This window comes from Octodon degus, unplaced genomic scaffold (genome assembly GCF_000260255.1).
Source record: "Octodon degus isolate 3935 unplaced genomic scaffold, OctDeg1.0 scaffold00126, whole genome shotgun sequence".
NCBI classification, from domain to species: domain Eukaryota; kingdom Metazoa; phylum Chordata; class Mammalia; order Rodentia; family Octodontidae; genus Octodon; species Octodon degus.
Genome location: NW_004524702.1, coordinates 3,296,443 through 3,312,501, shown reverse-complemented (window position 1 = coordinate 3,312,501; position 16,059 = coordinate 3,296,443). Strand labels below are relative to the sequence as shown.

At 46.7% G+C, this 16,059-nt stretch overlaps 1 protein-coding gene across 1 annotated transcript in view; it reads right to left on the bottom strand.

Annotated features, from left to right (window-relative positions):
• Kif15 (kinesin family member 15) overlaps nt 1-16,059 on the bottom strand; it is a 46,633-nt gene that overhangs the window by 3,906 nt on the left and 26,668 nt on the right. The window contains exons 19-29 of the mRNA XM_023700642.1: nt 14,655-14,820; nt 13,067-13,217; nt 12,804-12,889; nt 12,484-12,553; nt 10,850-10,936; nt 9,738-9,842; nt 8,525-8,647; nt 6,751-6,897; nt 4,537-4,638; nt 3,892-4,056; nt 2,299-2,408 (exon numbers count right to left, since the gene is read on the bottom strand). Coding sequence (XP_023556410.1) covers nt 2,299-2,408; nt 3,892-4,056; nt 4,537-4,638; nt 6,751-6,897; nt 8,525-8,647; nt 9,738-9,842; nt 10,850-10,936; nt 12,484-12,553; nt 12,804-12,889; nt 13,067-13,217; nt 14,655-14,820 — 1,312 coding nt within the window. The remainder of the gene's footprint in view (nt 1-2,298; nt 2,409-3,891; nt 4,057-4,536; nt 4,639-6,750; nt 6,898-8,524; nt 8,648-9,737; nt 9,843-10,849; nt 10,937-12,483; nt 12,554-12,803; nt 12,890-13,066; nt 13,218-14,654; nt 14,821-16,059) is intronic.

Below are 16,059 nucleotides of genomic sequence, written 5' to 3'. Positions count from 1 at the left end.
GCAATGAGATCCCACAGAAAAGGACACCATGGCTCATAGGAAAGGTTGGTTTCTGCCGTGGATTAGTCCAGGGCTTGGCAGTTTTCCAGCTAAGAACCAGATTGAGGTGTTTTAGGTTTGGGAGCCACTTGTCCCTGTCACAGCTGCTCTAGTTGGCTACTGTAGTGCAGAAGCAGCGACAGCGATATTTCAATGAAAGGGAGCTGCGTTCACCCACGGGCTGGCAGTGGGCTTGCTCCCAGCTGCCGCTCCTCCCTCCTCTACTTTCACAAAAGGTCCGCATGGCTCTTCACATATGCAGCACGGGGCTGTGGGACATGCTTTCAACTGTGCTTTAACAGATGAGCTGCAAATGTTCTGCGCTGCACGCTTCTGCTAAGTCTTGGTAAAAGACTGGCCGGGGGATGGATGGAACACATGGAAAGGAGAGGAGCACACTGCCAGCAACACACATCAGTCACCAAGGTGGGGACGAGGGGCTCACTACAAATGCAGCCTTCTCGGTTCGCCCTGTCCTACTAGATGAGACCTCTGATGCCTCCTAAGGCAAGCACAGCCACCATGCACACTGTGACCATCACCCAGACTGGCTGCAGCCTGTCCTGGAGAGGAGGGAAGCACACACACTCAGGAGTGTGTGTCTGTGGGTTGCAGGGTGTGAATGCGGGCACTGTCTAGTCCCTGTTCTCTGCGCCCTGCTTCCTGAAAGCCATGGATCGAGCAGTCTCCCCAGGGGGAAACCCCTGCTGTAGAGCCAGCAGCCTTGGCCTGAGACCTCTGAAACCATGAGCCAAATAAAGCCTGTTTCTCTGAGGCAAGGGCGCCGCAGGGGCTCTGCCCAGCCGCGGGAAGCTAGCAAATGGTTTTTTTGGACAGTGTGCCTCGGGATGGCCCCTGGACAAGGCTAAGGAGTTGGCAAGCTGCTGTCAAAGTCTTCCCGACAAAAGCACGGACAGCAGATGCTCCTCAAGAGGGGTTCAGGAGCTCCCCCAACCTTGGTGCAGTTCTCTTTCCTGCATAGCTGTACAGGCCTGTCTCACTGTTAATCTCTCAGGCAAAAAATTAACAATGGGCAGGACAGTATTCTGCCTTGTGCCCTTAGTAACGGCCTTCTACAGGGAGACGTCCTGAGCCGAGCACTGAGGATGGCACTTCCTCCACATTGGCTTTTTGTGCGGATGGGGATCAAACCCAGTTTCTATATGCTTGGCAAACACTGTCACTGAACTAAATCTCTGGTGCTATACATTGTTATTTTAAATCATCTTGTGAAGGTGTGTGTGTGTGTGTGTGTGTGTATATTTTTTTTTTCTCTCTTTTTAAAATGTTCTTATATTTAATAGGGCTTGCTGGGTTAGCTTAGGTTGTTTAAGTACCTGCATAGGCAAACCTGGTCAGGCTTATGGGACCACAGTTTGATCCCCAGTTCCACATGCCACACCACATCCACCCTTATGGCAGCCTGAGCCAGCCAAAAATAAATGAAGTAAAATAAAATAAAATAAGAGCCGGGGAGATGGCTCAGTAGAATAAGTGCTTCTCTGGCAAGCGTAAGGGTCTGAGTTCAATCCCCTGTTCCGCAAAACAAAACAAAATAATAATAATAATAATAATAATAATAAAATAAATTTGAGTGTCTTTAAATAAATAAATAAAATAAAATAAAATAAAATAAAATAAAATAAAATGTTCTTATATTTGAGATAGGATCTCACTAAGTCACCCGGGCTGGGCTCAAACTTCCAATCCTCCCACCTCAGCCTACAGAGTACTAGGATTACAAGTGTGTCATTATGCCAGTCAATTTTCTTATTTCAAGGAAACTGAGGCACCAAAATCTTAAAAACAGCATGACAACTCACAGACAAATTGTCTGACACAGGACCGAGGGCCAGCTGTGCAGTGCGGCAAAGCGCTAAGCAGGGAAGGCGCTGACTGAAGAGGTGCCCAGTGCGATTCCCAGGACGGCGCTGCTCTGAGACTCTCCTAGTGCTCTGGCCCTGCCTTGGGCTGGCCTGTACTGCAAGCCACGAAGCTGGTGGGAAACCCACACTTTCTGAGGGCTTCTTGAACTGCTCTGGTGGCCTTATTTAAAGACAAATAGTGTCTCCCCGTTTCAAGCTCATTTTCAGCGGGCTGAACATAGTGCAAGGCTGACGAAGTGCGTGGAGTTGAGAACACTGATTTTCCCACTCTGGGAAAGTAATGCCGGCCTCAGGCCACAGCACTCCAGGCAGCGCCTGCGCCTCCAGCTGGCGCAGACACAGCCCTTCAGAACGCACCTCTGGCCTCACTCACCTGCTGTCCTTCCGTCTTTCACTGTCATCTAGCTGCCCTTGCAGAAGCCAGGTTTTCTCTTTTAGCTGCTGGTTTTCCAGGCGCAGTTTTTCCATCTCACACAAGTGCTCCTGAGGAGACACCAAAGCAAGTCTCTCAGAACACTCATGACAGGCGGTGTGAGCGCCCCCAAGGCCATGAGTGAGCTACATGGTGCTCCTCCAGCTCCTCCTGCCCATGGAGCGCCAGCTGGGTATCTGGGGAAAATGTATTCGTATCATATAACCCATTAAAATTGCACTATGTGGAATTCTTTTTTTTTTGCAGAATTCTTTTTAACAGATTTAATTAAAATGGGGCCGGGGAGATGGCTCAGTAGAATAAGCCCTTCCCTGGCAAGCGCAAGGGCCCGATTTCAATCCCTGGTTCCGCCAAAAGAAAAAGAAAAATATTTAATTAAAATAAGGAAAAAAACAGACACCACAGAACAACTCTCAAACCAAAACTGGACCCTAACTTGAAAAGCACAAGGCCAGGGATATAGCTCAGAGGCACAGCACCTGCCTGGCAAGCATAAGGTCCTGAGTTTCATTCCTGGTACCACTCCCTTCCCTCCAAGAAATAAAAGCACGAGCCTACCATCCAAAAGAAACAAACCCTTGTGCAGGAAGCACGCTCTTTGAGGCTTACTTCTATGTGCCTGCAGGTGGTCTCTAAGCTGACACTGCTGCCTGCACCTGTGTCTCACTGCGCCGGTCTGGGTAACAGCCACACTGTGCACAGCCTGCTGAGAGCTGCTCGAAGGAAGGGATGCAGGGAGCCCCTCCGACAACAGGGAGACTCAGGTGACGCCCTGTCTGTGCTTGCCACCCCTCGGCCACAGGCATCAGGCTGTGCTCCTCAGAGCAAGGTGCGGGTGAGACGACCTCTGCGGAGCACCTGTCCTGCCCACCCACATCACCCTCCTGGGTCCTCAGCCACCACCACCCTTATGCAGCACACTTGGTCACAATCTGAGAAAAGGGAATCATCAGAGGCAAACACAAGTCTCCCTCATACCTACAGAACACCTATAGATGAACCAGAAAAGGCCCAACAGAAAAATGGTGAAAGGTATAGTTCACAGGAAGAGAAAAACAAAGGGATGGACCTTGTCTTGTCAGGCAGGCACTGTGCTGCTGAGCTATATCCTCAGCCCTCATCTTTACTTCTAAGAGTAGAGATGCAAATTTAAAACCACACCGAGATCGCTAGCCTTTACGCTGACAGAGATCCAGAAGTCCGAAGGCATGAGGGGGCGAAGTTTCAGGAAATAGCCCCTCTTCTGTCCACCTGGTCCACACCGTGTGACACCACTGTGGAAAACCACCAGGGCCACGGAAAAGATGCTTACAGACTTGGTTATATAGGTACTGAAAACTGTAGAAAAGGAGGAAACTGGCTACTCCAGAAGCCTCAGGGACAGCAGAATAGCAAGCCAGGGGCCAGGGCTGGGAGGAAGACTTTTCTGCCCACCTTCAGCTCCACATCCTTGAATTTGTATCCTCAGAAACCATCAAGAGGATCCTGCTTACTTGGTAAACTTTAAATTACTGACAAGAATTAACCAGGTACCTTCATTCTGAGGATTTCAGCATTTTTGACTTCTCTGTCTTCATTTAGCTTTGTTACAAGCTGTTGCAAGAAAGTCTTCGAGGCTCTCCCATCTTCTATCTCTTGCTCTTGCGTTTCTAGCAGTTTGGCCAAATGTGTTTGAAAGTGAGGCGGTGTTTTAGGGCTCTAAAAATAAGATCACATCCTATCTAAATATCTGACCAACATCTGCTGCTATAAAGAATCCATGTTAAATCTCTACACTGACTGCATAACACAAACTTTTTAAATGTTTCTGCCAAGCACCAGCATGCACCACTGGCCCTACCACAGGCCAGCAAGCCCACTATTTTAATCCTTATCCACGTAAAATAAGTGAGAGCAGTGCTTCCTTCAAGAAGCATTGCTAGTGAAAAAAAATTTTTTTTTTAAATAAAAAGACAAAAGTAGGGCCTTTAAATTAATTTCATGGGGCTGGGGAGATGGCTCAGTAGAATAAGTGCGTCCCTGGCAAGTACAAGGGTCTGAGTTCAATCTCCAGTGCCGCCCCCCGCAAAAAATAATAAACACAATAAATAAAATTAATTAATTAGTTTTGTAATCTTATCATCCACAACCCTGTAGTCCTGAAATGTGTTCTCCTTTGTTGTTGGTTTTGGAAAGTACCTGGGGGTACTCAGCAGCCGAACTCATCACATGTTCGAGCTCCCTCATTTTGAAATTATATGCGTTCTTCTTCTGTTCCACTTCCTCTTTCTTTTGGGTTAGCTGGAAGAATTGAAGAGTGAAGCGTTACAAGTTAGCAGATAAAATGGAGTGCTTGGTCCATTGAGCAAAGATGAGCTTCTCCACATGAAAACCCGAACCCCAGTGCAGCTGGACAGCAGGCCGCGAGCTGCACACCGGCAGGGTCAGGGGAGAAGAGCCCTTCCTGCTGCTGCCCGGACGCTACCTGTAAGCCCTCGTGAAGGCTGGAGGGAGGCCCTAGCTCCTGGAAATCAGAACCAGAGCGACCAGCAGCCGTACTCCCAAGGAACCAAAGAAATGCCCTGAAGAGACATCTGCACTTCTGTGTCCATCACAAAGTTATGGAGGGCTGGTGAGATGGCTCAGTGGTCTAAAGCACCTACTTAGAACAAGCTTAGCAAAGCACAGGGACCGCGGTTCAATCCCCAGCACCACATGCCAGCCAGCCCCGCCCCCTGGTGGGCTGAGCTGGCCACACACACACACACACACACACACAAATCCCCAGCACCACATGCCAGCCAGCCCCGCCCCCTGGTGGGCTGAGCTGGCCACACACACACACACACACATACAAATAAACTTAAAAAAAACAACAACAAAGTTATGGAGTAACCCTGTCCCTTGGCAGAAGGACAGATAAAGAAAATGGAATACACACTCATAACTGAATACCACTTGGCCTTAAACAAGCCACAGATTTTCTCACTGAGCAGCAATGAAGAAGCTGGAGGATGTCATGCCAATGGAAGTAAGGCAGGACAGGCAGGCAGGACAGGCAGGCAGGCAGGCAGGGCCTCTCTGGTGCGCCATCAACTGCCAATCAGGTGAACTGAGAAGTGCCCAGGAAATGGGCAGGTGTGTCCAGGCATCTGGGAATGAGCTTCCAGAAGAGACGGCACAGGGCCCTGCAAACTGATGGGGAACCCACCCTGAGGGCCAGGGGTGCCATCCACACCCGCCCAAAGGGCAGGGTGCTCCTCCTGCTGCTGGCCGAACACCCAGACCTGGAGTAGGCCAGGACTTCAGCCCCAGTTGTGATTTTTCTATCAGTTGTCGGTCACAGCTGACCAGGACACTCTCCCATGGGGAATCTAAAAACGTCAAAGAGAGGCAGAAAGCAGAACAGTGGCTACCAGACAGGGAGCAGGGATGAGAGATATTGGTCAAAGATGGAAGGGTTTAGTAGTTTCTGAGATGTTAAAAATAATGTGTAATGTATATTTCAAATCTGCCGAGAGTGGATTTGAAATGTTCAAGCCACCACCAAGCCACGTGTGCAAGGGATGGAAAGCTACACGTCTTTGTTATTCCATGACACACACACAGAAAGCCACCACAGGGTAACACATCAGGTGCACACAGTTGTTACTTATCAATTAAGAAAGGGTCTTTCTTTGAACACACTCTTTCTCTTCACACACATGAGCTTCTTCAGGAATGAAGAAATATGCTTTTGACACTATTTTTTTCAGGACTTGAGAGAGCAGTAAGATATTAAAAAAAAAAAAAAACAAACAGCATTTTCGGAGGTAACACACTGCAAAATCTGGGCTGCTTTCTTTGCTTCTCTTGGAATTTCTTTGCTTCCCCCAGAATTTTTTTTTTTAAATATATTTTTTTACATTTATTTATTTATTGTGTGTGTGTGTGTGTGTGTGTGTGTGTGTGTGTGTGTGGACACTCAGCCCACCAGGGGGCGGCGCTGGCTGGCATGTGGTGCTGGGGGATTGAACCGCGGTGCCTGTGCTTTGTTAAGCTTGTTCTAAGTAGGTGCTTTAGACCACTGAGCCATTTCTCCAGCCACGCCCCAGAATTTATTTATACCTGTTTTCACTTTTTAAATTTCACAAGTAGCAACAGGCTTACTGAGGAAAAATACAGAACATAAAATAGCAGCAGCAGCCCAAAAAGGCGACACAAGTGAGCCACAGCGCCGCTGTGCCCAGAGCCCAAGCCTCCCATCCAGCAGGGCCACGCCGGGAGGGAACAGCCAGCCAGAGACCCCGTCCCCGTGTGCCGCTGGCCCCGCACGCTTCCAGGGGCACACACAGCCACCAGCCTCACAGGGAACTGTGACTGCCCCGCCGCTGGGCCCTGCAGCCACCGTGAGGAACATGCGCGTGCCCTCACCTCGTGCTGAAGTTCCTGGATCAGGGCCTCCTTCCTGGCCAGCTCCTCCTGCGCGGACTGCAGCAGCCCTGAGTGCTTGGAGGAGGCCTCTGTGAGCATGTTCAGCTGCTCGGTGGCATGAGCCAGATCCTCACAGAGCATGTCTCTCTGGTACAGACAACCCCAGAAAGGAAGAGTTTTCAATTATAATAATCCAATTAAAGCTCACAAGTCATTACCATGTACACTTTCTGAAAGGTTAAATCCTTTTTGTTTTGAGACAGGGTCTCTCTAAGTCACTAAGTTGCCCAGGCTGGGCTTGAAGCTGTGATTCTCCCGCCTCAGCCTCCTAGATAGCCAGGATGCCAGCGTATGGCACCATGCAGGCTCTCTAAGTTCAAAGTGGCCACATGTCAGCACGTGCCAGAGCCCCCTTTCCTGGGCCTCTCTGCTCCCCTGTGGAGGTGCACAGAAGCAGGCAGGCCTGCAGGCTGGCAGCTGGATGCCCTCTGCCTACTTCTTCCCTCACAGCCCAATCTGGCTGGATCTCGACCTCCACCAACAGCGCTCCTCCACAGCCGCTCTTTCCAGAAGCGCTTCTGGGCCCTGACCGCGGGGTCTTCTGCCTGGCTCGATGCCTATGATGGTCAGTTTCCTAAAGTCCTGTTCCTGGCCTCAAGGTGCGTCACCCTGGCCGGCTCTCCCCACTGCTGCTGTGCCAAGTCTCCTGCCCTCAGAATCTGCACTGACACCACCTCTCTTGGGAAGCTTTCCAGAACTCTCGGGCAGAATCCTCTTGCCCCCTCCTTCTTGTGCTCCTGGCCATCTTGTACATCATGTTTGGGTGAGAAAGCAGGACAGGGGACAGCCTTTCAGTCATCCTTGTAGGCCAGGCCAGGCACAGTAGGTGGACACACTAAATGTTTGTTATTTCACATGGAGAACAGCTATAAAAAAATCCTCATTTCTAAATCAAAAGCAAGGGCCGGCCAGATAGCTCCGTGGATTACAGCGCCTGTTTAGGCAGACACAGGGGCTGGGGGTTCAATCCTGGGCCTGCTGTGCTGGCCCTACCCCAAGGGCACACTGAGACTGCAATTGAAACTGAGTGTGGTGGCGCACACCTATAATCCAAGAGCTTGGAAGGCTAAAAAACAGGAGGATCACTATGAGTCCGATCTAGGTAATGAGACCCTGTGGACTCTGTACTAAATACATTATATATATATATATATATTTTTTTTTTCCAATCAATCAATCAATCAATCAATCAATCAAATGCAGAACAGTACACACGGTGGCTAGCCCTCTGTGCGCAAGTGCGAAAGATTAGTCTATGTCACTGGAAGGACACAGCAGAAACCGGTAGTACAGGAATGCCCACGGGATGCTGCTTCTGAATTCCGTGCCAGCGGGCCTTCACCCTGCAACAGGTACACTGACACCCACAATGAGGACAACTGGAACACGTTCTTCAGCTAAAATATAAGAGATACTGGAAACAGTGCAGCAGCTCTTTCTTTCTGACCTGTTGCCACCTCTGTGTCTGTGTAAACAGGCTCCACACTGACCTCTCACACAGGGTCAGTGACATAGCTTACTACGCGGTGGCACCAAATGCAAACAGACCAGCTGCCCACAACATAATGACTTTGGTGTCAGGCCCTAACTGCCTGGCCTCTCCAGGGAAAAGGGACTCTAACTATTCTGCTTATTCGCCCTAACCTTCTGTACATAAATACGCATACTGGCAAAGAAGGAGCAGGCCAACAAACAGGCATGCCATTACATCTACCTCGATGTCGTCAGACAGTTTTCTCAGCCGAAGGGTTTCTTTCAGCTCCAGAATTTCCACCTCCTGCCTCTGGATCAACCCTTGGCTTTCTTCTGTGGTAGCCAAAGCAGAGTTGTATTTGCACTACAAGAAAGAGGGTCATGATGCAGGAGTTGTCTGTTTTCTTTTCTTTTTTTTTTACAGTTTCAACAAATAACACACTGCATATATTCTTCTTAGTGGTTAATTGCTGTACAAGATGCGGACTTGTGATCCTATTTACAAACACCATTAGAACAAATCATTCTATTCATTAGGAGAATGCAACTATATATCTGTTCTAACCACATTGAATACACAGATACAAATGGACATTCATCTGTATACCCTATTCTTTCGAAGTTCCGTTATTGAAGTCTATTTTCTTGTAGGTTAAAATAACTCAGTGTGGGGGCTGGAGAGATGGCTCAGTGGTCTAAAGCACCTACTTAGAACAAGCTTAGCAAAGCACAGGGACCGCGGTTCAATCCCCAGCACCACATGCCAGCCAGCCCCGCCCCCTGGTGGGCTGAGCTGGCCACACACACACACACACACACACACAAATCCCCAGCACCACATGCCAGCCAGCCCCGCCCCCTGGTGGGCTGAGCTGGCCACACACACACACACACACACACACAAATTTTAAAAAAAACCTGTGGTTTGTATTTTATGGTCATATTGGGTTTAACACAGATTAATTTAATAAATCTGTGCTAATGAAGGAATGAAAGAAAAAGCAAAGTCCCAGGATAACAACAGAAGAACATTGGGTTGTCACTTTCGTCAGGAGACGTTAGGGAATGTGCTCTGCTTAGGGCACAGCACTGACACAAATGGGGACCAGCATAGGGACCCAGGCAGAGAAGGCACTGATATACCCTGAGGGGAGGGACAAGTGGAACCCCGGGGGTATACCCGTTCTCTACACTAGCATCTCTCAGTTTAACTAAAGTGGGTTATTGTTTTCCTGAAACAGCTAAGGCGACTATACAGGCCTGAGCCTCATGGGTAACTCCCAGCTTGCTTCTTCCGTGGTGTGGATCAGCAGCTCCAAGGCAGACAACGCTGGGACACAGGAAACGCTGCAGAATCAGATACTCCAAGTACTGTTCCAACACGCTGACACGCTAACCACTACACTGTTCTGCAGGGCAGTTAATGTGGGCCAAGTACCAGTTCTGGAACTCACACTCATGTCCTCCAGCTCTTCCCTGAGGGTGCTGATGGTCTCTGCTTTGTCGCACACCGATGCTCTGAGCTCCTGGATCTGGTCTGTGAGGTCAGCTATAGCTTCCTGAGGAGGACAGAAGCGGATTTTCATACCCACAGACATTAAGATCATCTTTAAATGATAAGCCATTTTTCTTTCCTAATAGCAATCAATTTTAAACCTGTTGTGGTAGCCTATAAACTCAGCACCCTGGGAGGCTAAGGTAGGAGGATCAGAAATGCAAGTCTCAATTGAGCAACTTAGAGACTCTGTAACAACAAAATAAAAAATAAAAGTTTTGGGTTTAATTCCCAGTATAGAAAAAAAGAGCAATTTTATTGTGGTGAAATATCACATCCTGTTCTATTATAGTATCAACTTATGTTTAATGGCTTATTGTACTTTATTTAATTAGCTGCATGGTTTTATTTATTTATTTTGAGGGCGTTTTCAAGGCAGGGTCTTACTATTGTAGACCAGGCTGGCTTTGAATTCACAGCAGTCTTGCCTTAGCCTCCTGAGTGCTGCGATTACAGGCCCGCACTTCCACACTGGGCTAGTTGTTTTGGAATGCATAAGGTCTAGATAAACAAGGCTCTACATTACCTTGATTTGTGAGTGGCACATTACTTTTATTATTCTAGATAAAGTTATTATCAAGGATTTGAGAATTTGTATCATGTATTTAACCATCAATGAAATAGGGCTGGGTATGGTGGCACGTGTTTGTAATCACAGCACTTGGGAGGCTGAGGCAAGAGGATTACTATGAGTTTGAGGCCAGCCGGAACTACATAGTGAGACCTTATCTCAAGAAAAAGGTCAACGATATAGAGTAAGCACTGTAGTCAAACCAGCAGCGTGTGTTTTACAGACATTGCCATCTAAAGCATTAGAGTAGTAGTACTTGAAGTTATATGGAAAATTAACTGAAGTGGCAGACCGTACTCTCCAGCCCCTCTGTAACACAAAGACAACACAGCCTAAATGCCAAAGTAAACAACAGCTCTCAGACTCCCTGCGGGGACAAGACAGGGCCAAAACCTGCAGTGTCGAGCGGCACTTGCAGGAGGGAGCTGCTACCCACCTACCTTGTCAGCATCTCTACATTTTTCCAAAGAACTGGTCACTTTTTCAGCAGCAAGCAAGCTTTCTTCTAGTTTCTGTATTTCTGCCACCTAGAAAGAAAACAGGCATTTTAGAAAAAGAATTAAATGAGAAAGTTAACTACACATGCATTTAAAAAAAGGCTGTTCGGGCTGGTGAGATGGCTCAGTGGTCTAAAGCACCTACTTAAAACAAACTTAGCAAAGCCCAGGGACTGCGGTTCAATCCCCCAGCACCACATGCCAGCCAGCCCTGCCCCCTGGTGGGCTGAGCTGGCCACACACACACACACAAATAGATAAAATTTTAAAAAAACAAAAAAAAGAATTATTAAAAAAATAATTTAAAAAAAGCTGTTACTTTTTTTGTTGTTGTTTACAGTATACATTAATTCCCAATGCACATTAATTCCCATTCACTCAGTGACAGACTAAAATGTACATTCTTTCATAAGCCAGAACATCTATTATCCCAATAATACAAAAAGAAAACAGATACAAACTTAGTATTAACAGACTTCCCTAATTAAAATTATAAAACTATTATTTCCACTCCACCCTTCGGCTGAGTTCTATTAATATAACATCTGCCCTTCTTAATCCTTCTCTTATGAAAAGCATCACTCCCTGGTCACTCCAACCAAGCCTGCTCCTCCTGCTGACCTCCCCACCTATACTCAAGAACTATTAACAAGACACCTTTTTGTATTTCTCTGGAATTAATCTCTTCTTCATTAGAGTTCTCTCCTGCAATTCCATTTCTTCTAAGTGTGTCATGTGGGATTTTGGCTGTTCTGTCCCGGTGTTTTCTTCTTCAGTCGGTGGTAATAGCTTTACACTTGTTTGCTTTTGTAGTTCTTCTCTCGTGGTCATAGTCGTTTTCAAAGTAGTATAAATGGGGCTCTTAGTCTCTTTCCATTCAATAGCAATAGGCTAAAACGTGCACACACAGTTTGGTGTCGAGACTTTATGGCTGACAACTCCTTTAAGAGCGTTCCTGGATTTTTCTCTCCTGCTAAACCATGATGATTAGACTTGATTTCATATTCCAGCCTGTACTGAATATAATCCAGATCAGAGCCAGCTTTCTGGAACATCAGCTCCAGCTTATCAACTTCCACCTCCATGTTGAATAATTCTGTTTTTCTATATTACTGTATCTAAGCTAAGACTAATACTTGAAAATGATAAATTGCACTGAAAGACAATGATTTCTGTGGGCTTTTTGAAGAGACCAACAAATTCTAAGATTATGGTGATATGGGAGTTAGAAAAATAAAAGTTAAAAGAAACACCACCCTGCAGGCATGGTGGCGCCTACCTGTAGTCCTAATTCTCTGGAGATTGTGCCAGAAGGATCTCAAGGAGTTCAAGGCCAGCTTGTACTACACAGTGAGTCCTAAACCAGCCCAGACCAAACTACCTGGGTTCAATTTCCAGAATCACACATGCATACACACACACACTCACACCCCCCGAAACACAGTAACAGCACAAAAAATTCCATGCAAGATGGCGATTCTAATACTGAAAATTAAAAAAAAATTAAAGTCAACCTAATTAGATACCGAGTATCAAGCTCAACTTCAATTCCACAGTCAGAATAGGAAGAAATATACCTGATGCTCAAACTTGGCCATCTCTCTCTGTTTCTCCTGATGAGCGGCCTCAAGAACTTTTAAGATTTCTCTGAAATAAAAAAATTACTTTTTACCTGACTTTATTCAGTGAACACAGGAACTGAGTCTGTTAATTCAGATTTTCTACCCCCGCCCTCAGTTTGGTTATGGATTCAAGAACCCCATGAACGCCACAGAAGTGTTCTACAACTGAGCTACCCCCCAGCTCAAAATACATCTCCACAGGAATCAGCAATAAGCACACAAACCAGAAGAGAGTACGGCAGGGAATAGTACTGAAGTCAATTAACAGCACATACTTAGAACTGTTTTCTTTGTCTTCTTCAAACTGTAATGACAATCTGTCGTTGCGTTCTTTTTCTGCTTCATAAAGCTCCATTAAACGCTAAAAGACAGCCTTCGATTAGACTGGGGGAAACTACACCTATAGCACAAGGCTGAGAACGGGGCTGGCACTGAGGCTAGACCAGGCATGAGGCAGGGGCCAGGCACTCTGCGCCCTTCACCAAGATGCCAGCCCAGATCCAGGACAAATTTCCAAGCCAACCCCTTCCCGACTTACACTCAGCTCACACGTCACAGTTTCACTTTCTTTCTTGTAGTTTTGGAGGCTTTTTGAAAGTTGGTCAACCTCAAACTTCATTACTTCTTGTAAGTTGTCGTAGGAGTCCTGCAGGCAGGCTTGGCTCTTGAGGAGTTTTTCATTTTCTAATCTTTACCAGGAAAACATTGTACAATGTAAGTTCAATGGACAGGCAATTTAGGGCAAGGCGGTTCATTCATGGGTTTCCAGCTGGGCACACTAGTTACTAATTCCCAAGAGTTTATAGCTCAACTTCAGCCAAATTCTTTAGCTTTAAGGTTTTGCAAGATAATAAATGTGGCTTTGATCTCAGCAATAGAGAAGCTGGCACAAAACTGCCTCCTGCATTTTTAGTTTCATGCGCTGGTTCCCTTCCCTGATATACTGTGTCACACCCAGGCACACAGAGCCCAGCCAAGGCCAGTGGACCACAGGATGCTACCCGATCCCGAAGAGATGTCTTAATGCGCACACAGAACCAGCAGACAATCCGACTCCCTGCACTGGACAACTCAGAGCACAGCAACAGAGCAGCTCTCGAAGTGGGATAAGTTCATGGTGAAAATTCAGATTCTCAGGAGAGAACGAGTGCGGCATATGTGCAGCAGAAAATGCTCCCCAGCCAGCCTGTTAGGTGACCAGGTAACATTTCCTGTTACTCCTCTCTCTTAGAAACAGCTGGCCACCACGAGGCATATAGTAAGAACAATCAAAGTCAGCCAAATCCTCTACCTCTGCCCTTCCTTCTTCAACTCCATTGAAACCTCCCTCCCTGGGCCTTTGGGGCCTGATATTTTGGGAATGATCCCGATCGGTGCCTATGAACGTAAAATAAATCTGCCTCCAAATCCTGGTGTCATTTCAGTGTTTCTGTTGCCGTTGCTTAGGACGTAGACAAAATGACAGGCAAAATAATTCAAGAAACACAGTGCAGTGCTGTGGTATTTCTCCAGTGGCTCTGACAGCCTCTGAGTGCCATGACCGAGAACAAGCAGTATAAAAGCAATTACTCAAGCAGAGACACTGAGAAAAATTAAATTGTTTCTAGTATCTTCACACAGCTGGGGTGTACTTTTTTTTTTCTTTTCTGTATTTAGGACAGGGTCTATAGGGTCTCACTAAGTAGACTGGACTCGTAGTGATCCACCTGTTTTCAGTCTCCCAAGTCTCAATCCCTGTCTCTGCACCCCTGGGGGCGGGGCCGGCACAGCAGGGTCGGGGCAGGGTGGGGATTGGAACCCCAGCCACTGTGCTCTGCCTAAGCAGGTGCTTTAGTCTGCTGAGCTATCAGGCTGGCCCTCCTTAATACATCTAAGACAGGATTTGAGTAGGTAGCTAAATAAAGTGGATCCTTCACAATTTTTATTCTAGTTCTACTCTATCAAGTAAACACAAAGAAATTAAGATCCAACAAGATTAAGTGAGTTTTAAAAACACATAGAACTACTCGGTAAAGCCAAGACCTCGTTCAGAGATGAAGCCCCATGTGTAAGGCGAGCACACACCTGTGCTAAGCGACCCCGCATCAGGAGGCTCTCACCCCCCCGCGGGCACCGCAGGAGACTACCTGACGCTGTCCAGCTGCAGCTGTGCGTGCAGGTGCCGCTCCGACAGCTGGCCCAGCTCTCTCTCCTGACTGTCTCGGAAGGCCCCGTACTCCAGTTTCACTGCAGACAGCTCCTTGTCAGCAGAGTGAAGAACCAGTCGCAGATCACGCACCTCACTTTTCAGAACTAAAAAACAAAAGTCCTCAAAAGGTTTCTTTCAGGTGATTTTGTAAAGCAGGGAAATCAATTAGTGGAGACACCACCTTTTACTAGAGAAGCCGAAGAGCTCAGAGCCCAGGACCAGGGAAACTTGCTTTGCTCTCTTCTCCCCAGCTCCTCATTCTTCCTACTTTCTACTGCAAAAGAGCTACATAGGTCTCTCACTTGTAGTCACTTGACTTTCCTAGATTTTCCTGTAGAATATGCACCAAAGCTCTTACTATAAGGAAAAAACTCCAAAAAAGAAAACAAAATCCAGGAGATTTAATATTTATGAAGTCATCTAATCTTAATTATTGACAATTTTTTGGTAACAGAACTTTACAATATGCTTAAATATTTCTAGTTTTCTACAGAAACCTTACGTGGAAAGTAAGTTAGGGAACTTTTTAGATGAAAGGAGGGCTTTGTTTTGTTTCAGCTAACTACTGCGAATACTTTGATGAAGGGAAAATAAACTGAAAAATAACAAAATGGGAATTAAATGATGCCCCCCACATCCACAAATGCGTGTATGTGTGTGTGTGTGTGTGTGTGTGTGTGTATACATATATACACAGGGTCTACAAGATTTTTCCTAGTCTTTTTGAATAGGGTCTCACTATGCAGTTCAGGCTGGCCTTGAATTCACTTTGTAGCCCACAGACTGGCCTCAAACTCGAAGTAATCCTCCTGCCTCAGCCTCTAGAGTGCTAGGATTATAGGAATGCATACCACATCTGGCAATTTATGCTTTTTTCTATCAATAGTAAAACATTTATCCAGTTATATCAAGATTTTTTTTTTTTTTTTTTTTTTAAAGACAGATTTTCACCGTGTAGTTCAGGCTGGCCTTAAATACACTAGATAGCGAGGGCTGGTCTGGAACTCCCAGTGATTCTCCTTTTTCAGCCTCCAAAGTGCTCCTAACACCCAGTTAGGAGACTTCATTTTGAAGGCAGTCAATTTATAACTTTAAGCAAACACTGACGTCATGTCATAGGGATGATGCTAGGGCTCATGGAGCCATCCTCCCAAGACCACACGTGCTCCTAGGTGGGGTTCTGGGGAGTAGCTGGGCCAGCTCACGGGCTGGCTTAGTGTAGTTCTGGGTACGGATGATGGACTTACTGAGGGGAGACCCAACCTGGTGGTGCTCTAGCCTGGATAAAGTGACAAGGACAAGGAGGAGGATGTTGTGCTGCTTCCTGCCCTCATGCCATGAGC